The sequence below is a fragment of the Condylura cristata genome, unplaced genomic scaffold (assembly GCF_000260355.1).
Source record: "Condylura cristata isolate star-nosed mole 26May11 unplaced genomic scaffold, ConCri1.0 scaffold00018, whole genome shotgun sequence".
In the NCBI taxonomy this organism is placed as follows: Eukaryota; Metazoa; Chordata; class Mammalia; order Eulipotyphla; family Talpidae; genus Condylura; species Condylura cristata.
The window spans coordinates 20,224,619-20,246,840 of NW_004567119.1; the positions used below are offsets into that span (position 1 = coordinate 20,224,619).

A 22,222-nucleotide genomic window follows, 5' to 3' on the forward strand; every position below is an offset into this window, starting at 1 on the left:
TCCGCAGCTACTGCCAGCCCAAGAGGGGAAAAGGGTCTCTTATATAGATTCTAGGTTCAGATTCCAAAGGGGTGACTCATCGATGAACCCCTGGATTCAAGGCCCAGTTTGTTTCGCTCTTATCTAGTCCCATCTGTAGTTGTTATTATTGCCCACACCTGGTCACCCCCAACACCCAGAGCAAACAGGTCCGTAGTTCAGGGCCCTGTGAGAGCAGCGTCACATTGGTTCCAGATAGCTCAGTCTCAGAACCTGCGTGAGTCAAAGTGCAGACTGTAGCTTTGCTCTGAGGCCAATGTTCAGATTTCTGTTTTGTCATTTCCAGATTGGTCCCTATGAAGGAGGAAAGAATAGAACGAAGGTATCACAAGATTGACTCACACAGGGAGTTGGTAGGAGGGGTTAGCACAGCCATTGAAACAGCCACAGACCCTCAGGCCATGCCTGGATAACAGAAGGGAAGATCCAAGCAGGTGTGGACTGCTGAGGGTGGTGTCCAGAGCAGAGGCTCAAAAGGTCAAAGATAAAGATATGGAGATCGAGCCCATTGTCGGATCTCCTATCCCTTTCAGATTCTATTCAAAGTCAACAAGAGGCTCAAAGTGGAGTGGGCCCCTCCCAAAGAGAAGATGTCTGTACCAGGGCAGTCTCTGCACCAGCAGGGGGCAGCAGTCTTCTGCTAACCTGTGACAATGCAGGGGCCCCTTCCCACCCATGCTCTCCCTCCCTGCAGAGCTGCAGTCTCCTGCCTGCCTGACTCCTGTACCATGCCCAGACATGTCTGCACTACTTTCCTTCAGCAGAGGCCACTCTCCTAAGGCTGCCTGACTGGAACCATGCAGGCCTCTCTCTGCAGTCTGTCCCTTCCAGGAGAAGCTCTCCTGCCTGCATGTGCCTATGAAAGTGTCCAATACCCCTGTCCTTTCCCCTAATACCCCTGCTCTTTAAATATAACTGAGTCTCTGTCTCATAGAGAAACTCGTCTGGGGACTCCCACCTGCATCTGAAAGGCGAGCTCTGGGGAAACCTTTCCCAGAGTGAACCCAAGAACCCCACACTAATGGCAAACCGATATCACCTAAGAGCCCTCTTAGTTTCCTGTCTGTAAAATGATACTTGTCACAGAGCTTTGCAGTGCACATCAAAAGAGAAATGGAGAATATCTGCAGAGGGTGCAGAGCAGATTCTCTTACTTTCTCACTTGTTAGAGGGGGCAGACATTTGGCGCAGTCCTCACTTGATTGATACGGGAGCTGTCAGCAGAGGACTGCTTGTTTACCCTTCCAGCCTCGAGGCCACTGCTGCCTATTCGCAGTCATTGTGAAGGTTTCTTTTCCCCCTTTCCCTGCACAAGCATGGCTGGGGCAGCAATCAACAGCCTTCCCAGGCAATCGAAACTGAAGGAGAACACCAGCTGGCAGAGCCCTGTCTGAGAGAGCATCTTCCACATCCTTCCAGTACTTGTGAAACACACAAGGATTCCAGGCTCCCTGGTTATCCCTCCCCACCCCAGGGGTGACCCAGTAGAGTATCAAAGTGTTGGGTCTCAGCTGGATCTCCAGATATAGCACTGCAGGGGCGTGTGGGGGGGTGGGCAGCGAGGAGGTGCTGCCCCCAACCAGCCTCCTTCCTTCCCTGCTGTGCGAACCCACATATCACTTGTGGCTGTGAAGATTGGGAAGTTTGGTGGATGAAAAATGAGGATGGGAGGGAGATGTATTAATTTCTCTGACTCACGTCAAAATGTTAGGGGATACGGATGCTTTTCCCTATCAAACCTATCTATGCATGGCAACATGGTAGTGATTAAAAAGCATACCTCTTTGAGGAAGAATAATCACTTTGATATTCTGACTGTGTTGTTTAGTAGCCTATCTTTCTTTTGATACATTCTTTGCTGTTGACCTTGTTTTTCTTAAACTGTAAAATGAGGGTAACGGCAGTTAACTCAAAAAACTGTTTTAATCTAAATGCAATAATACATATAAAGTGCTTAGAATAATGCCTAACAAATGCTGTGCACTCAATAAATAGTGTCCTTGTAGAAAATCACTGTATCCTTGAGCGAGAAGAACTTGGCTTTTGAAGTCCTTTATCTAAGATTCTTTAAGACAGCACTGGTACAATTTCTTCCCAGCTGGCATCCCTGTGGTCCTTAAGCTCTTTCTTCTATATATATTTTTTTTGTCCCTGGAGATGACTGAGGTTTAAAGTTATATGTATCTTCTTCTTCTTCTTTTTTTTTTTTTAAAGCAATCAATACCCATTACATATAGCTCACCATCACAGCTTTTCTGCAGAAAGATGTTAATGGATTCTGTCAAGATCATAAGACAACCACTTCCCTACGTAACAGCTCTTAAGTTTCCTAAAAGCCCGGCCATCAAAAAGTGATCAGGAAGCTTCCAATAAGCTCGAGTCTAATCAATATTGTTCACTCCTTGGTGGTGATTAGTGGAAGGACATCAATTGTCATCAGTGGTCCATGGGAAAGACACATTTACTGCCGCGCTTTTCCTGACATTTTCCATCCATTATCCCTCCCCACGGAAAGCCCCTCACGCTTGCATGGCAAGTTTGCTATCCTTCAGAAAAAGTAGTAAACAGATAATGTAAAATTAAAACAAAACTCCAAACTAGATTCCAGCCAGTGTTTTCAGGAGATTGGGTTTTGGGGAGCTATTTAGATGTCAATTATAAGAAAAATGAACTTCTGAACTGAGGATAAATAAGGTCTTTATAATTTTAAATCCCCAAAGTGTTCAGATTGTGTGTCCAGCTCCCACATTTCGGGGGGGGGGGGGACACAATCTGTGTACCTCAACCCATGATCCTGGCAGAGAGGGATGTTCTGTGTGGTCATACTCCCCTAGATTTATATCATTAATAGCAAAGAATGGAATCGAAAAAAATTTCTTAATAACTTTATTTAAAGCATGTTGAAGGACGATCTGACAAAGATAACATTTACCGTTTTCCGGCTCCCAGATTTAGCTTGCTATGTGGCCACCTAGTGGTCATTCTAGGAACTTCACTGATGGGTTTGGGTGCGGACTGACCTGCCACACGTTTGCATTTCTAAAAAGGAAGGGCTCACTTTTCTTTAGACTGTGACTTCCAATTTTAGCTCATAAATTGTGCCTTTTTAATTCCATAATCATTGGACAAAACAGATGCGTCAAGAAAAAGGCAACGTAGCGATGGAGCTGTTTGATATTTGGAAATAATCCATACAGTACTGGACCCTCAGGACTGCAATCATGCAGAACTGACATAAATATCCTTGGGAGCCCTTGATACGCCAGCATTTAGACAATATGTTACAGTGAATTTGGACTTTGATGTATTATTCTGGGTGTTTTTATTACTATTATTATTTGACTTACCCAAACTTGAACTATAAAATCTGTTCTCTCCCTCCATATCCACTGAGTCTGTGAGCTACGCTCACTCCTGAGTCTGTGAGCTACGCTCACTCCTGCTGTTATCTCTACTCAGGTTTGATTCTTATTTTACATTTTACATATTTTATACTGTTTTCTAGGGTCGCCTTGGGTCTGCACTGCTCAGTGGTCAGTGATTTGGGCAGAGGTTTTGCTTGAATTTCCAGAGACTTCCACTGTCGACGGAGGTGTGTGTTATGAGCATGATCAAAACTCAGCCATTTTCATCGGTCTGTTGTGCTTTCCTTCCTCTGTGCTCTCTCACCCGTGAAGGTGATGCCAGAGATGTGCGGAGACCTTGCCAAACCTGCCAGGCTTCCCTCACCCCCGCTTCTCCTCTTCTTGTTTCTGACTGCTCCTGGTTTTGACTGGTTCTGACTGGTCTCTTTTCTGACTCCTGCCCTCTCTGCCCCAATAGCCCTAGACTCAGGTGCATCTTTGTCCATGTTCCCTGTAGGTATTTTATCTTATGCAATATTTGGATGCCTCCTCCACAGCCCAATTTAGTTCACTGAACATCGATGTATATAAGTCCGCGTGCGCGTGCGCACACACACCCGATAAAAGGTCTTAGAAGAGGCAGTAGATATGCTGGTGTGATGGACCTGAAACTCAAACTTCTTTGGTTTCTGAATAAATATGCCTGTCTGCCTCTGTCCACAGCAGATGGCACTTGACCTGCAGCAGAGGGCTGCCTGGTACTTCCTGACACAACACAGTAGAGCTTACTGTTCGCTCCGCCCCAGAAGCGCACCTGCCTGCAGGCAGCACAGGCCGAGGGCTCAGCTAGGGAGGATGGGGGTATTTCACAGTCACTGCCCTAAGAGGGCTCAGGCTGCCGAAGCCCAAGTAGCATTGGTTCCCCTGCCATGCCCAAGTAGCATTGGTTCCCCTGCCATGCCGCCTCAGGGTATGCGAGCTACTCTGGCAAGGTTGCCTTGTGCTGGAGCAAGCTTGGGCAGAGGCCTCAAGGGCCAACCCAGAAACCACAGTCTGCAGGGACCCCACTGGGCCCGCTCTAGCGCGTCAGCTCCCTCTAGCGGCAGGCAGTGGCCCAACAAGGTGGATTCCCAACAGAGCCCGCTGTGAAGCAGATCTGGGATCCTAACCCAGTACCTCCAACCCAACCACACCGCCCCAACTCTCCTCCCCCGCGCCCCCACCACACCACACACATTGCTAAACCGCTGAAGGGGTCCGGGGTGCAGAGCGCCTCTAGCCCTACTGCTACTGCCAGCATTCCGGGCCGCCCCCCCACCCAAGTCCTCCGCTGTAGTCGCTGGAGTGGGCCTTGGGAAGGGGCCCAGGCACCAGCAAAGCCAGCCCTGCCTGCAGTTTAGGCTTCTGGGAGAGCAGGATTTGCTCCAAGTCTTGTGCCTCTGACCAGGTTACACGGTGGACATCAGGGGACTTTGCTTTATTTAGTGTGTGGGGGAGGCGGATTTTCACATATTTACATTAAAAACTCTAAAACAGTAGCATTTTCCACTTTAAGCACACAGATTTTCCAACATTCTTTCTTAAAGGAATAGTCTGTATGGAAACAGCAGTGACAGCAGTGACCACCAGGTGGAAAGTGCTGAGTCACTGTTCTCCTTGTTAGTCTCTTCTCCGGAAGGATGAGTCAAGCTGTCAACAGAACGGCAGCCCTTTCACCGAGGACAGCCCATCGCCTTTCCCAATTTTGCAGCTTTATTTAATTGAGAAAATTTGCAGTTAGCAATTGCAAGCTTTATTTCAATAAATGAGAAATAATTGTGCATAGCTTTAACAGTTAAAAAGAAAATCAAAACAGAGTTGAGAGACTTCTGAAATAATTGTCAGGACACCCCACACAGCATAATCAGCTGGCAGGGAGCAAGGAGAGATCACAGAAATTACACAAAGCCCTCTACTGTGAGGCACTCGGAAGCTATTCATGGGAATTATGAGTATCTCCTCTCAACTAGAATCAATTTTCTGAAATTCTTGCAGTCCTCTGACTTCTCTGTGAGGGTTTAAGAAATTCTAGGCATTTAGGAATTTAGAAAAACCAAGAGTATTTCAGGTCCTTCTTTGCTGCCATCATGACTCTATGTAGATAACGTGCCTATTTAGATGTCTTTAGCGGTATGGAATGAGCGGCTAGCCCTCCACCCTTCAGTTAAGTATTGGAATCAAATGCATTGATTGTCTTGGCATTTTTGCAGGAGGAAATTCCACACGGACCAGAATTAGTGCTAATAAGATTTTGTTCAGACTAAGATAAATGCTTTTATGCTCCTCAAAAATTAAACTGTTATAAACAATTTTTTTTCTTGTACTAAGGATTGTAATTTACCATTCTCAAGTTGTTGACTATTTTTTTTAATGCACCTGATTAACATTCTGTGGGAAAATACTAGCACAATGATACTTGATTTTTATGTTGATCTAAAAAAGCATCTGGAAAACTGTAAGGATTTCTTGGTAACATGCTGTGCATTTTATAGGCAAATATTTCACTAAGAAATTATTTCTCCTAAACATTTTCTCTATGGATAAGGCATATTGGAAAATATACAGAAAATTGTGTAGCAGGATCAAGAGAAGACTGTGACCATCTTGCGTCCAAATCTTCAACCAAGCTTTGCACAGCCATTTTGGATATCCAGTTTCAAGCTCTAAATAGAAACAAATAGTTAAAAAATAAGTGGTTTTCTATAAAATCTATAAGTATGTTGTGCTTCAGCTACTCATTGGTATGTACTAATTACTAGTAACTTTTTAAAAACAATATAATAGCTTATTTTTACATCATTTTGTGCATTTTTCCATCTCAGTTGTAATCCCCGTGGGCTTCCCATCACCAAATCACCCATGTGCCGTCACCATAGCCCAGTGCATTTCCTTCCCCCCACTGTTTTTGATCCCATCCCCCACTCCACCCCCATAAAATGTCTCCTAGTAACTTTTATGGATTATGTTGCATTACCTTTTTTAAAGATCTCATCTGTGGCAAATTAAGCAATTATTATAAAATGAACAAGGCTATCACAAAAGGAAGGCAGCCATTTTGTTTTCTCTGCAGAATGCCGGCCATATGCTTGCACCAAGAGTATCTCTGCAGTCCCTGGTTTGAGGCAGGTTCAACCCGGTGGCGCTCAAGCTGTGTTAGAAATGCCCTTCTTTCTCTGTCCCTACTGGGAAAGACTATTGGGCAAGATTCCTTATACAAATGCTTTGAAGGGGGTTGCTGTGTATTATCTCTGTGCAAATATCAATGAATGGATAAATGAAAAAATACAAAACCTCTGAAAGGTAGCCAAACAATACTCCCTTTTAAAAAAATCACAGCTGGCCCTCCCTGGTGGCGCAGCGGGTTAAAGCACAGCACTAAGAAGCTTAAGCCACTTCCACATGAGTTCGATCCCCGCCTGCCCTAGAGGTGACCTACATGGCCCGGCAGACCCCTCCTGACCCACCCGCTGCTCCCCTCAGCAGTGTACTTCGTGGATCTGCCAGTTCTGTTCCCCACTCTGTCCCTGGTGAATCCTCTGACCCTCCGCATCTCTGGCCTGTACCCCAATTCTGTATGAATAAATAAATAAATAAATCTTTAAAAAAAAATCGCAGCTGTTGGCTAAACTTTCTAGCACAGGTGCTGTAATTCAGAAGTAAAACCATCCCTCAGATCTAGGTACTTACTGATTTGGTAAGTGAAAACTTTGATAAAGCAATCATGAAAAAAACCCACTTCCTCAGAAATGTTATCTTTTCTGGAATTACCAAAACTAGTCTCTCCTTTACAATGTTTTAACGGAGCCCACTTAACTGTATACATACAGTGACCTAAAAACATTTGAGAAGGAAATTTGGTTTCTGTTGCTCTTTCGAGAATGTGTCAAGACTGAGTGCCAGCAAGTTCTCTGGGTCAGGGTGAAAACTCTGGAATAATGGCCTTCAGATTAACTGTCAGAAATTTTTGTATCTGTTTGATAAAGCCAGAATCCAGCAAAGATCAGGCAAAGAACACAAAAGGAGGCTAACGTTTAAAGTTTTTAAAAAGAAACCCCTCTTGGCCCTCCCTGGTGGTGCAGCGGGTTAAAGCACAGCACTGAGAAGCTGAAGCCACTTTTACATGAGTTCAATTCCCTCCTAACCCTGGAGGTGACCACATGGCGTGGCAGACCTCTCCTGACCCGCCCGCTGCTCCCCTCAGCAGTGTACTTCGTTGATCTGCCTGTTCTGCTCCCCACTCTGTCTCTGGTGAAGCCTCTCGCCACCCCTAAGCCTCTGGCCTGTACCCCAGTTCTGTATGCATAAATAAATAAATCTTTAAAAAAAAGAAAAGAAACCCCTCTGACTCAGGAACTTACCAATTTGGCATTTGGGTTAAACTCTGCTGTTCCTCTCAGATCATTACTTGCAGGACTCTGTAGTAAAGAGAGGACAACGTCATGTGGGAACTGCGTGCCACGACACACCAAATCACACAGAGCCTCTCCCTGACTCACGAAAAATCTAAATTTATAAAACACTTTGGGAGAGTGGTTAGTTTTGGTTAAGTGAAGTGTCTTCAGAAACCATTTGTTCCTTGTAACTCCTGTGAATCTCTCTGACACTATATTTGTTAAGAGATTAAAAAAAAAAAATCATGCAATGAATTTTTTCAATAATATATTAAAGTCCCAGTAAATACAGGTTCTAACAATAGACCACACTGGTTGCATGTGGTGTAGGGAGATGTGTCATCGCACCCTGAGCAGGCTGTACAATGTGAGATCTTTTTGTGTGTGTAAGAGGGTTCTGTAGAACCACAGACAGCATTATGTTAATCATACTCTTTTAGTCTTGAATAAAGGAGGCCTAATGGCGGTCTCCCTGGCACCCTAAGGGTAAAGTCTCAGCCTACCACCACAAAGGCCCAGTGTGACAGGCCTGAGTTCGACCTGGCCAAGGAGCTGACCCACATGGCGCAGCACACCTCTCCTGACCCACCCACTGCTCCCCTCAGCAGTGTATTTCAGTCAGTCTGCTTGTTCTGTTCCCCGTTCTGTCTCTGGTGAACCCTTTTACCCCGACCTCCCATATTTCTGGCTGCACCCCAGTTATTCTACGTAAAAATAAATAAAATAGTAAAAAATGAGAGAAAGCATAATGAGAATTGTTGATTAAAGAAACATGTAGCTGAGAATCTTGGTGCTTTCAGAGTCCAGTTCTGGGGAAGGTGAGCTGTGCTACGTGATGGTAAAGGCACAGAGGCAACAGAGTGGCTCAGTGGGTCAGGTGATCCCAGAAGCCATTTAATATGGTTGGTGGGATGCAGTCTGTAAGCATTTGTGCTAATTGGGCTAATTTGTACCTCACAGAAATACTGACTGCAGGTGGTGGGAAGCCCTCAGGCCCTCACTGCAGTTCCTGTGTTAGGACCCAGGAGCCAGAACCCCGCCTAGGTGAGGGAAGAGAGCGTTTGTCTCAGGAGCACCATGTAAAGGGCACAAACAACTTCAGTAATCAAGGGAAATAATGTCACCAAATTGCTGTAATCATCAAATTATTTTCCAAGCATTCACAACAAACACAGCGTCAGTATTTCAAATAAAGACGGTCTCTGTGCACTTTCCTGAAGTAGAAAGTGCCTTTATTTCTGCTGCAAATAAAAGCAGTGTTATATTATTGGACCTTTTCAAGGAACAAGTGAATGTTTTAGTGGCATCGAAATTATCACTGAAATGGGCTGAACGAGCACCACCAACCCACAGAGGAGGCGGGGACCATACCAGTGTGATGTAGTGAGGACTTGAAAAGCTGGTTGGAAGTCTCTCTAAAGACTCAGCAGTTCTTCGCTGGTGAAAAGAAATATGATTAGTCTACAGTTAGTATTCAAGCAAGCATGACTACTTCCCAAATCCATAAAATAAAATTTCCAACTACCTCTGGAATACAGTTCTAGTAAATGTACAGATATTAAAATAGAGGCAAACAATATTCTTCCCTCGGTGGTTTACTTGTCACAGGTGAGTCTATGACGTGAGCACACACCTGCGAAGAGTGAGGTTCTTTAGGAAGTAAAGGCAGCCTGTCTGAATGCCTGAAATGCCACAACCAGCTACATTGTTTTATATGGTGATGATCTGGATTTCCAAGGAGAAACTTCAGCACTTGCTATTCCAGTACAGAGAGCGTCTGGCTGAGATTAATGTTGTTAAAGTGCTTTCGGTTAGCTGCCAGCGGATGTGAACACAGCTAGCAAGTCTGGTCCAGTGGAAACAGGACAGAAGAGCACTGAGTGCCAGAGGAAAACAAACAATCCACATTAATTTTGCAGACCTTTCTGAAACTACAATTTTGCTGAGAACTGAGTTCTGATGTATAACTAATCTGACAACTATCAGCTAGGTCATTGTTATTTATATAATTTTATGATAAAAATACAATAACGCTAATGTGAGATTGGAGAGTCTCAATTCTCCTGTAAGTGTACTACCCCATCAGAAATGAAGTAAAGTTACTCATATTGATAAATAAGTATTAAAATCTGATGTTCCTTCATTTAACAAAAAGACAATGCCTTTAAGGACCCCTATCCTATAAATGTAACAGATATGTCTTAGATCCTCTTTGAAACTTCTGGCTGACTCTGTGATTATTCATTTTGATCACATGCTCGGGCAAACATTTTGTGGCTCGTTTCTCTGGGAGTGCAGTTGTTTTGCATCTTAATTTAAAGAAAATACAATTAAGAAAGTAGCTGTCACGGCCCATGAGTCTTAGTAGATAATTAACACATATCAAGAACTAAATATATACCAAGCACTGGGCTAAGTCTATAAACATTCAGTGTCCTATCTAAACTTCAAGGCAACTTAGAGACTGGTACTAACATCTTCTGGTTTTACAAAAGAAAATGTCAGTGTAAACTTAGACTATCACATGATATTGTCTGTCCATTTGAGTGGACAATTAAGACTTGTTTTTACCATCTTGGGTTACCACTAGCATACAAGTGATAATGAATAGGAATGATAAGTCCAACCAAGGGAAGATGAACTGTCCACTTCTAAATTCTCAAGGGGGAGCATTTCTGTAACAACGCCACAGATGTGTGCCTAGGATGGCGTGGGCACACGCTGCAGTGATTCCAGTGAAAAGTGCAGGGTTTGGGAGACATGCAGCATTGGAGCAAAACAGTCAAAGCCTCTGGAGCCACGCGCCAAGGCCGGCGGGAACGCAAACACAATTTCTAAATGCTTGCGACATATTTGCCTTTGCATTGCTTCTAGTACTGGCCAGTAGACAACAGGAAGCTTTAAGCCTTCTGCACCCCTCTCAAGGGGAATGAGGTGGCCATTTTCATTGGTACAAGCTTAATGAGAACACTTTCTTCATCATTAATTTTTTTTTAGATTTATTTTATTTATTTGTGCATACAGCACTGGGGTACAGGCCAGAGGTGCAAGGGCTGTAAGAAGATTCACCAGAGAGACAGCGAGGAGCAGAACAGGCAGGTCAACAAAGTACACTGTGATTGTAAATCTTTTGTCAGATTTACACATAAGAACTTCATAATTTTCATGGTATGATAAATGGTATATTGTTACTTCATTTTATTATTGTTCATTGCACATATGCAAAAACACAATTTTTTTTAAAAAAGATTGTTTTTGCATAGAACTGGGGTGCAGGCTAGAGGCGTGGGGGGCATTGAGAAGATTCACCAGGGAGAGAATGGGGAGCAGAACAGGCAGATTGATGAAGTACACTGCTGAGGGGAGCAGTGAGTGAGACAAGAGAGGTCTGCTGGCCATGTGAGTTAGCTCCTGGGCTGGGATTGAACTCAGGTCTTTGTGGAAGGTCTTCATGTCGGTAGCATTGAGACTTAATCTCTAGGCCAGAAGGGAGGCCCCAAACACACAATATTTTTTTTGTGTTGATGTTATATTCTGAAATCTGACTAAATTCACTTTTACACACTAAGGAATTTTTTTGTAGATGATTATATCTTCTACAAATCAAAAGTTTCATTTTCTTTCCCACTTTTCCCCCTTTTGGTCTTACTTTAATGACTACAATCTCAAGTAAAATGTTTAGTCAAAGTCATAGGAGTTAGCAGTATCACTTTGTTCCTGATAGAAAGAAAAAGCATTCAGTATTTTTCCTCTGAATATGTGTGTTAGCTGGAGGTTGTAGGCCAGAAATGTGGGGAGTGAGAAGATTCACCAGAAAACAGAGTGGGGAGCAGAATATGCAGATCTACTGAAGTGCACTGCTGAGGGGAGCAGTGGGTGAGTCAGGGTGAGGTCTGCTGCGCCATGTGGGTCACCTCCCTGGCCAAGTATCCATCAAGCCCTAGGTGATAACTTGACAGCTGTGACTTTTACCCCTGCACAATCACAGATACCCCCAAAATCTTTCTGTTACCTGCTTTCAATATAATTTTATTTTGCGAGAACATTTTGTATGCTCTTCTAAATTAATTAAAACTTGCTTAATGTCCATAATATGTTTATGTTTGTAATTTTACCAATGACATATACAAATCAATATTTAACCAATATAATCTGCTCTGAAATAGAGCAGATTATTTCACCTTTGCTGGAGTCTTCCATTCTAATCCTCCCCCATGTTGTGAAGGTTTCATTGGTGGGATCACTTTCAGCTGTCCTCCTGCATCTCCCATCACACTTAGGGCTAGTTTCACTGGTGGGATCACTTTCAGCTGTCCTCCTGCATCTCCCATCACACTTAGGGCTAGTTATACTTCAAATAGACGTCTAACTATTCTTTAGTTGATTAAATTATTGCAAACGAAAGTTTCTTACATGGAAGGGATGAACATCTGGTAAGATCTGCTCAGACCTTATCTGCAGCTCATCACCAAAATATCCCTTATTCTCCACGCCCAGTGTATCTCCAGGTGGGCTGCCAGGGAGAAAATTGAACACTGAGACATGCTACAAGTTAGGTCTGTGGTTAATATTAAATCATCTAGAAGATTTTAAAAAATACTGCTTATATTCTATCACAGTTCAATCTGAGGGAAGAAAACAGCAGCGTTCTCTTTGAAACTCCCCCTTAAGTTCTCAGTGTGTGATGACGTTTGGTAGCCTTCAGGTCAACATTTGGATAAGAACAAAATATGCAGGAATTTGACGTACAGATGCTCTGGTCTGGATTCCAGGAGAAGACTTACTTTTCCCCATCAAGAATCCTCTGTGGCCTCAAGCATATCAATAGTCACTAACAGTCCCTTCAACACACAGCAACATACAGACATACCTCTGAACTTGCTTCAGCTTAATGCACTTTTGGTGATGAATTAATAATGCAATACTTCCAACACTAATAATAACCAGAACGAGCACAACCACCAAGATAGAGATATCTGCAAGAGAAAATCATGAGCTTGAGACAAGATGTGAACGTTAGGGCCCTGGAATGCTAATATTTTGCTGAACTGTTAGAAGTTTGCATTCTGTTCCTAAATGGACTTTAATTCCTCATATGCTAATTTTTTTTTATCTAAACTAAAAACTGGCTCTCCATCTAAAAACTGCAGGGAGCCACAACCAGCAGGAAAGATTTTGACTGACTGTCAGCTTCTGACTATAGGCATGGCCTTGCTGTGTGGTTCGTTGAAAACCTAATCCAAATTTAACTAGAACATATATTAATTCTTAAAAGCAATTGCAGTAAATACATATTTGGGCATTTAATACGCAAAATAATAAAAGTGTTATTCATAGAGAAACTCAGTAAATAAAGATTTAAAAAATGAGAAAAAAGCTTTCCCACTGGTTAAGCTGTTGAAATATGCAGGATAGTATAGCTTAGATGCTCACTGGTTACACTTATGCTTTCTTCCCAGTACGCAGGTGCTGGTTCTTCCTCACACCGACACTTGAGTTTATAGTCATCCACCTGGAGGAGAAGTCATGTTGATTTATCAAATGGTGGGTGTAAGCTATATTTTACACCTTAGCTAGCACACACAAACTTTCTATTCATTTAGTTAGCCAAGCTATATACCAACACGTTGTCTCCATATTGGAGACAAACAAACAAATCTGGAAGCGCCACTTTTGAAAATCATCTGAATCAGTGAAATTGGAAAGCAGGTGAACAGCTGGCTTACTTATCTGTCCAGAGGCACCGCACCACTACTAAGTGAACAGTTAGAAGCGGAACATTCCCAGCCATCCAGTGGACTCTAACAGGCTTACAGATATACCAGACACACTGATGTGGCAAGAAACGATGACTCTCCCAAGAGCGTTATGTAATCGTTAAGAACACACTCTCCTGGCTCAGATCCTGGCTTTCCTCCCACCTAGCGTCAATGTACATGACTCTGCATCTGTAAACGTGTTAGAACAGCACTTACTTTTTATTATTTTCATTTTACTTTACTTCTAAGGGGTATCTACCCTCATGAGTCTTAATTTATATACTTATTTTTCTACTGTTTCTACTTTTTGTTTTTACTAAGGTACTGAAATGTTTACAGCAATGTATAGGAGTCAGTGTATGTCGTCACAGCTCTTCAGATGCACTCATCTTTTGAAGTTGATAGGAAATTTACTTGAAAGACTATATGAAAAATGGACAGCTTTATCTATTCTACTCATTAATCAACCTTAGGGAAGGTGTTTCCACCAAAACAAACCACTAGCAACTGCGAGTAGTATTGGACAGTACTGAGTCAAAAAGGACTGACTCAGTATTGACATAGGTGTAATACTGACATTGGTGTAATTGAACTGCAAGTGAACTTACAATAAATCCAACTTTAAATTTTAGGTTAAACTTACATCTGTACACAAATTACTGATTTCCTAGATTACCAGTTCAATAAAAAAATTTATACCTATAATACCATGTGCAATACCTGATTTGATTCTTTGGATAAGTTTCAGTTAAATATGAAAAAAATAGATCTTAAATATAAATTTGATTTAAAAAATCACAATACAAACAGGACGAAGACCTAAGCACCTCAACTACTGGTTTAAAATGGAGTCAACCCTTACGGCATTGTCATCGCACTGAGAAGAGCAGTTGGTTGGACTGTAGACCTTCTTGATATCTACACATTCACTATCAATGCACACCTAGAAATGAAATAGCAAATATGAATTAGAATGATCTGTTTGATAATTCACAGTATTGTTTTTTTCTATTGTGAAAAACCACATGTAGACTTTTGCGGGGAGAAAAAAATCCTCAATGTTTGATGTGTATCTGAAAATAACGCACTGTACATTCAAACATGTTGTATACAAACTTGTTAGTTATTAAATTATCTATCTTTGTTAGCTCTTCCAGTTTTAATCTGTCATAGATACTACAACTATTACTATAACAAATTCTCCTGTTATTATGATAGCATTTCCTTTTGGTTTGATAAGGAAACATACTTAGTTGTTGATAGCAATTTGGTTGATAGCAATTTATCTTCTTGTGTTTATTACAGTGTCATTTTAATTAATGTCTGAATAAAAGCTTGATGTGTGTATATATATATATATATATATATATATATATGTAATTTTAATAAAAATATCCTTAAAAGAAACTGTTCTACTACTATATGATGATATTTTTAGAAGGAGTATTACCATAAATAAGTAATAAACATATCTTAACCATGGTTTATTTTTCAAATTCTATATAAACCAGCAATACTATGGAGGGTAGTGTTTCTGGAATTCAAATAAAGCAGTTTTTATACTGTCAACATTCTTTAGGATCTTATAAAATATAAATTTAACTTTATTTTTAGCACGACTTCCTTTTAAATGCATATCTATTTCATAGGAGTCCATCGTCTCTAAGCAAAGACTCGTCTTTGTAGTGAAATCTTTCATATCTTTGGTTTGTCCTCCTTGCTTATCCCTGTGGGATGGAAGAGGAATTTCATGGACATAACTCAACACAGGGCATGTTATTGCAAACATATGTTGGTCTTCCAGTACTTCAGGTCAACTAAAGGGAACCATTGTGATATATTTTATTTTGTTCCCTCCCATATAAGAACCTATACTTACTAATTCATTTTCAAATAATCCACGGCTTAAAATGTAATAGTCTTTCCTTATATGAAACAGCAAAAACACTGTCACTTGAGGTTGCCACCTTTGTGTATTTAGTAAAGGAGATCACTATACAGTTTTGCAACAACTCACATATTCTATTGATTACACTACTATGAAAAATACTTGTATCAGATTATAATGCTATATTTAATTAGTTCTATGAAATTCTCAAGTACATTCATCTTTGCATCATCTGTGTTCAGTGTCATCGCTGATACTATGTAGAAAACATGGTTGAGTAAAAAAAATAAATGAAAAATGCAAGGCTATTTCATAGTCAAGTAAAAGATTATGTCAAGGGCCCTGCATGGTGGCACAATGGATTGGAGTGCAGCACTGAGAAGCCATCAGCAGCCACTGCAGCACAAGTTCGATTCCTGGCCTGGAAGATGAACAACATAGCGTGGCAGACCTCTCCTGGCTTGCCCACTGCTCCCCTCAGCAGTGCTATTTAGGTAGTTCTGCCTATTCTGCACCCCATTCTGTCTCCCCACTCTCACCCCCCGCACCTTGGCCTATACCCTGGTTCTTGTATTCATGAATAGATAAATCTTTAAAAAAATATTATGTCAAGATTCTACTCAGTGATTACTATCTGATACTGATACCAATTAATTCCATTTATAAGATCTATATATTTTGTATAACAAAGATTAAGTAAAATGACATTTAGCACAGTGTTAATACTACTCTGTTCAAGTTTAAACAGTTCCCAATTTTTTGTCTACTTTCCCAGATAGGCCATCTGGAACCGATGATAGGGTCAGTGTTTTAATATGGTTGAGCCAAGAAGCTTTTACCATACAAGGGGCTTCCAGATTACCTTTCCCTCTCCACATTTAGTTCCAGGAGCAACCAGGTCAACATCTCTGTAATCGTGCTCTGAAAAGGCTTTGCATTCAGTGGTGCTATTCTGCTTTGCAACTGTCTTGAGGCGATGGAGCTCTTCTTCCTCAAAAAGAGGTGGGTGCTGTTTTCTGGTGCAGTGTATTTTTCCACATTTGACATCTCTGAAAGAAAGGGAGTGTGTCTTTATAGGGACTAGAAATAGAACTGCAGAGACTAAGCTGACTGAGAAGCAGCCAGGTCACATATTTCTAGAGTTAGACTTGTCCATAGGCTGTGGAGGAAGCCAGGGAGCAGGGTAAATTATTACACGAAGTCCTGATCCTGGCACATGAGATGGTAGGTAAAAATGTACAATAATTGTATTTCTCTATGACATCCTTTAATTCTCACAAATCAATATTAGCTCAAAGTTACAGACAAGTTTTTCTTATTCATGGTTTAATTAGCATAACTCTAATCAAGTCTCGTTAGTTGATTCAGACATAAACCCACGTTGTTGTGATTCTAAAACCCCTTTTGCAGATTAAAGAGCATTTGGAAGTAAGGGATATTAAGAGACCGCTGTTTTCACCTAGTATATTTAGATACAAAGTTGATTTTGATCATAGGTTTTGTTATTGTTTTCAGTCCAAATCCTGTTTTGACACACAAAACCCTTGCAGAATACTAGTAACAAATCTGATATAGCTCTTGCTTTTTAAAATTTTTTGACTTCCATTCCTCCTGCTCTCTTCCAATTTTGTCTTCTACATTTATTTATGGCTTCTCTTTTTTCCTTCCTTTCCCCTTGTTCTACTGTACCCCAACCTCCAACCCCCCTTTGGTTCCCTTTTATTTCCTAGTAAATTATTTTCCTTTTTTTTTTCTCTTAGGATACAAAAGCATTCCCATCTTTTATCCTGTAGTCCATGACCTTTAGCTAATGGTTACAGCACAGAAATGCCAGTTGGCGCTGCCTGGGGCAAGTGCTCTCTCCAGCCCATTTTCCTCTTGCTAATCATCTCAGCAAAAAGAGGTTAGCAGTTGTCAGAACAAAAGCTGCTCTGATTTTGGAAATACTTCTTAGCAGACACTAATACTTCTCTACAAGGCACTTACTTCTCCTCACAGGGTATTATTCCATTTTCCTTGTTTTTGCAGTATCCAAGTTTATTTCCTTTTTTATTTATCTTGTAACAGTTATCAGGGCTGGCTTTTGCCTCTGGGATCCAAAGTAATGCGATAAGAGTAAAACAATGCAAGCATGAAACACCTTGTTTTTAAAATAAATAATAAAATTATTAAATAAAACAATTAAACTTCAGTATCATGGTAGTGAAGTAAAATGTGATGAAACAGTCTTAGGAAACTATTGTATTGTTATAGTAGGCTATTTTAAGAAGGACTATAAATATGAATAAGTCATAAACACATCCTAGCCCACATAGTGAGCTCGTCAATCAACAGTTGAGGTAAGATCGATGACTGCTAAAGGCAGTATCAGGGAGTGCTAGGTCATCTTTTGGAAGAATGTGGCCAGTGACCAGCTCCAATTGGCCTCATAGGCCAACTGGACAGCTGTCTCTATCATTTACTTGTCTCTCACCGTCATTAAACAGCTCCTCACACTGATCATCCCGAGTGGGACATTTCCCCATAAAGCAGTAGCCCTTTGCATTCTTGCAAGGAAATCCATTTGCTTGGAATTGATCCTTAGGACATCCAGAGGAGACGCCAGTGCACATTTCAGGAAAATCACATTCATCTTTTGCGGGTCTGCAAATGGACCCTTCTTCTTTCAGCTGGTGAAGCAAAACAGAGACTGAAACTTGGATGCATTTAGGTATGTACAATTCAGTAAGTTGGAAGAAAGTTGATCGATTTAATTGATCTAAAAGTGGTGTGAAGGATGCATATGGTTTCCTTCTCCGTTTCTCTAGGAGTTATTATCATGTATAATGTTTTGACTTTTAGGCAACTTTAGGAGTGGCAAAACGGTGTCTTCGAAAGTTAGGGTTAGAATAGGCTGGGACAGAGTAGGAATAGGCATAAGATGGAGAAAGGAGGAAGTGTTCAACGTGTCCATCACCTCGTCTTCTTCATTCCTTGGTCCAGAACTTTGATTCCTTCACACTGGGAACCCCTGCCTATAAAGGAGAATCTGCATGCCCAGGAAATTTAATCTTTACATATGAGCTAGAGAAATAACCCTGGCAGTTACTGCTGGAGAGAACTCCATGGAAATATTCTCATTCAGCCACTCAGTGTGGACTCCACTGTGCTGGGCTCTGGAAAAATTTGAAGATGGTTAAGATATGCTTCCTTTCCTCTGTAATTACGCTCACAATCTGGTAGGTGAAAAAAGTGTCAACAAAACTTTGGAGCTAGCCATTTAGATTCTGGTCAGTTTTCCTTATGTTTAATTATTAGGATGCACATTTTACCTGACAAGATGCACAACATTCTCCTTCTGCACAAGTAAATCCTGGCTTCAACACACATTTTTGTGCATCACAGCAAGGATTAGTGCACTCCTGGCAATAATAGAAAAGTGAAGATCAGTAATTGGTTTGTAGTTTAACTCCTATTTGAACATTTATTTAGTAGTTGTGCTTCTATATTATTTAGCATTATCTATCTTTCAGAGTTAAAAACAAACACATAATCTTTGGTTATGATATGTGAATAAATTAAAAGCAAATACAACATACACACATATAATGCACACATATATAATGCTTACGAACAACACACATACAGCACATGTATACGTATAGCATATGTGTGTCTGTGTGTACACATGTGTGTATGTATGCATATATAGCAAGTGGTGTTGCAGTCTTTTTTTTTCTTTCACTAGGGCTGTTCAGTACTTCACAGAGAATGAATTCTCATTGGCAGCAAAGTTTAAAGTTTGTGACTTTCTCTTTTCCTGATGACTTCTACTGGGCAAACATCCTGCTGTTTTTTTTTACCCAGAAGGTTTGATAAAGCAACTTCTGAAGAGTTACTTTAACACTTTGTTAAAGATGTTAAGTATTTCAAGTTACCCTTTCTTTTTTATTTTTTTTAAAATACATCATTAAATAATAACAACAGCATGGATGCTCAGGGCTTACCTTCTCAAATGAAATGAAAAATGGAAAAAAAATATGTCAACACCTTGCTTTGTAAGCTACTTTATATATTAGAATAAATCTGGAGAAACAGGGCCTCCCCGGTGGCATAAAGGGTAAAAGCCCTGCACTATGCAGCTATCTGTAGCTACTGCAGCACAAGTTCGATTCCCGGCCAGGGAGCTGACCCACATGGCGAGGCAGACCTCTCCTGTCTCACCCACTGCTCCCCTCAGCAGTGTACTTCGTGGATCTGCCTGTTCTGCTCCCACTCTGTCTCTGGTGAACTCTTTCACCCCCAGCACTTCTGGCCTATATCCCAGTTCTTGTATGCATAAATAAATACATTCTGAAAAAACTGGAAAGTCATTTCAAAGAATGTGCAGAAGGAACAAATTCTCAGTTAAGACACTCTTCACATTTAAACTGAGACATTTGAAGGTTAGATCTTGTAACTTAAAGACTCATTGCTGTTTCCCCTCTGACTGGGAAAATCTTAATAAAAATCTTTTTTGGGCTTTTGTGGAATGCAAGTGTTGAGGCATCGATGCTACCATGCCGTCCTTGGGCCGGCAACATCAACATAACCCAGCAGCCTGAGAGGGATGCAGGGTTCACCCCCCATTCCAGACCTGCTGAGTCACAACACACATGTGAAAACAGCCACTGGGGTTTGGGGTGTGTGACAATGCGCCAGGCAGTCCTCTAGGATTTCCCTATGAGCTCCTGAAAATGCTGCTTCTCTGCTAGAGAAAAGCAAATTTAGAATGACTTTAATATGCAAGCTTATTTGAAATGTCTAGAGACCAATAAATATGTGAAGGTTAAAAGATTTCTGCTCAGGGTCCTTCCTGGTGGTGCAGCAGGTTAAAGCACTGCACTAAGAAACTGAAGCCACTTCTGCAAGCGTTAGATCCCCGCCTGCCCTGGAGGTGACCACGTGGTATGGCAGACCTCTCCTAGCCCACCCGCTGCTCCCCCCAGCAGTGTACTTTGTCAGTTGGCCTGTTCTGCTCCCCACTCTGTCTCTGGTGAAGCCTCTCACCGCACCTGCACCTCTGGCCTGTACCCCAGTTCTGTATGCACAAATAAATAAATCTTAAAAAAAAAAAAAGTTTTCTACTCAGTTTAAGACAGAGTTTTCTAATAACATGAACTGTCCAAGCGGGATATAATGCAGGCTCAGGGATCCTGAATAAACACCTGGTTGAGTGACTGTGAATGGGTTTTTAGATCAAATTCCGACTGTGATGAGAGATAGACATACTGACACCTTTGGGTCACTCTCAAAAGATGAGCCAATGACTGTTACGAGGCAAATGGGATGCCTGACTTTTCAGCAATGAGATCAGTATACATGATTCATAACTTGGCAAAAAGCTCTGAATTAGGCTGCACCAACATTATGTTTCTCAATGAGAACAAGAGAAGTTTTTTTCTTTTTTCAAAAATCCATAGTTATAGAGTAAGAGCAAATGCTAACAGAGATATGATACTTTATAACCTTATAAATATAAAAACGAATGCTTAAGGGAACTTTAAAGAATCTGATAAAAGATTTCATCAAAATAAATTTTCAGACTAGAGAATTGAATTGTAATTTAAAGCAAATCTCCATTGATAATTGGAAAGTTATCCAAGCTATATTTTTTCTTAAGATTTATTTATTTATGCTTACAGAACTGGGGTACAGGCTATGGGGTATGGGGGAGGGGTGGGTGAGAGGATTCACCAGATATAGAGTGGGGAGCAGAACAGGCAGATTGACAAGGTACACTGCTGAGGGGAGCAGCAGGCTGGACAGGAGAGGTCTGCCACACCGTGTGGGTCAGCTCCCTGGCTGGGGATCGAACTTGTGCTGCAGTGGCTTTGGAGAGCTTCATAATATGGCGCTTTAACCCATTTTGCCACCAGGGAGAGTTCCCAACCCCGAAGCTATTTTAAAGCTTTCCATTAGTTCAAATTCTACATTCATTCACAGCAGATTTTTTGAAAACTCTACAAGCAGCGCCATGTTGATTAATGCCTATATCCCTGCCTAGATACTAGATGAACATAAATTTTCTAACTGAAAAGCAACGTCATTTGGAAATACCTGTATAGGACCGCAATCACATTCTTCTCCCTCATCCACCTTCTTATTTCCACAATATGAGAGATCATGGAACTTAGAAAATGGCATATTGACCATGCACGTTGGTTTATAATCCTTCAAGTACTGCAGAAACTGGTTTCTGTTGCATTTACTGAATTTTAGTGCAGGAATGCTAGAGATAGGCGGAGTTTGAAATAAAGGTTAATCATGCCAATGTGTAGGGGTCGAACAGCTGTGAAAGTTTTATGAAGAATTTATAAAGAACAAATATAAATGTTGAAGTGTAAAGGCCCATTTACCTCTCTCACTTTACCTTGCTTTTATAGCAGAGTAATAATTGGGATCTTTACTAGTGAACTATCTTATTGAAATACAGTCAATGCTATAGGGAAAATCCTCTGACTCTACATCTTCCAGAAAAGTCCTTTCTGAAGCCCACAGTTCAGACTCCCAGCGCATGCTGCCCTCATATCACATTCACCTGTTGCTCTTGAGGTAATCTACATATTCATTAAACAGCCTTTCAAGATTATAAACTTCTCAATGAGGGAATGTAGCATGTTCAAATAAAAAATAGTGGGGAAGTAAAGTAATAAAATGTTAAATGCACAGAATACAGATTTTGTTAGATCATGAAAAGTCTTAGGAAGGGAAGTAAAGCAAAGGGAAATGGAGCAGATAATA

At 41.2% G+C, this 22,222-nt stretch overlaps 1 protein-coding gene across 1 annotated transcript in view; it reads right to left on the reverse strand.

Annotated features, from left to right (window-relative positions):
* Positions 1-6,020: 6,020 nt before the first annotated feature.
* Positions 6,021-22,222, reverse strand: part of ADAM7 (ADAM metallopeptidase domain 7) — a 32,817-nt gene continuing 16,615 nt past the window's right edge. Inside the window, exons 12-22 of the mRNA XM_012726819.1 lie at positions 21,539-21,710; positions 18,772-18,861; positions 17,934-18,129; positions 17,447-17,549; positions 16,323-16,509; positions 14,435-14,515; positions 13,247-13,325; positions 12,684-12,789; positions 12,227-12,326; positions 7,781-7,837; positions 6,021-6,085 (exon numbers count right to left, since the gene is read on the reverse strand). Coding sequence (XP_012582273.1) covers positions 6,041-6,085; positions 7,781-7,837; positions 12,227-12,326; positions 12,684-12,789; positions 13,247-13,325; positions 14,435-14,515; positions 16,323-16,509; positions 17,447-17,549; positions 17,934-18,129; positions 18,772-18,861; positions 21,539-21,710 — 1,216 coding nt within the window. The 3' untranslated portion in view covers positions 6,021-6,040. The remainder of the gene's footprint in view (positions 6,086-7,780; positions 7,838-12,226; positions 12,327-12,683; positions 12,790-13,246; positions 13,326-14,434; positions 14,516-16,322; positions 16,510-17,446; positions 17,550-17,933; positions 18,130-18,771; positions 18,862-21,538; positions 21,711-22,222) is intronic.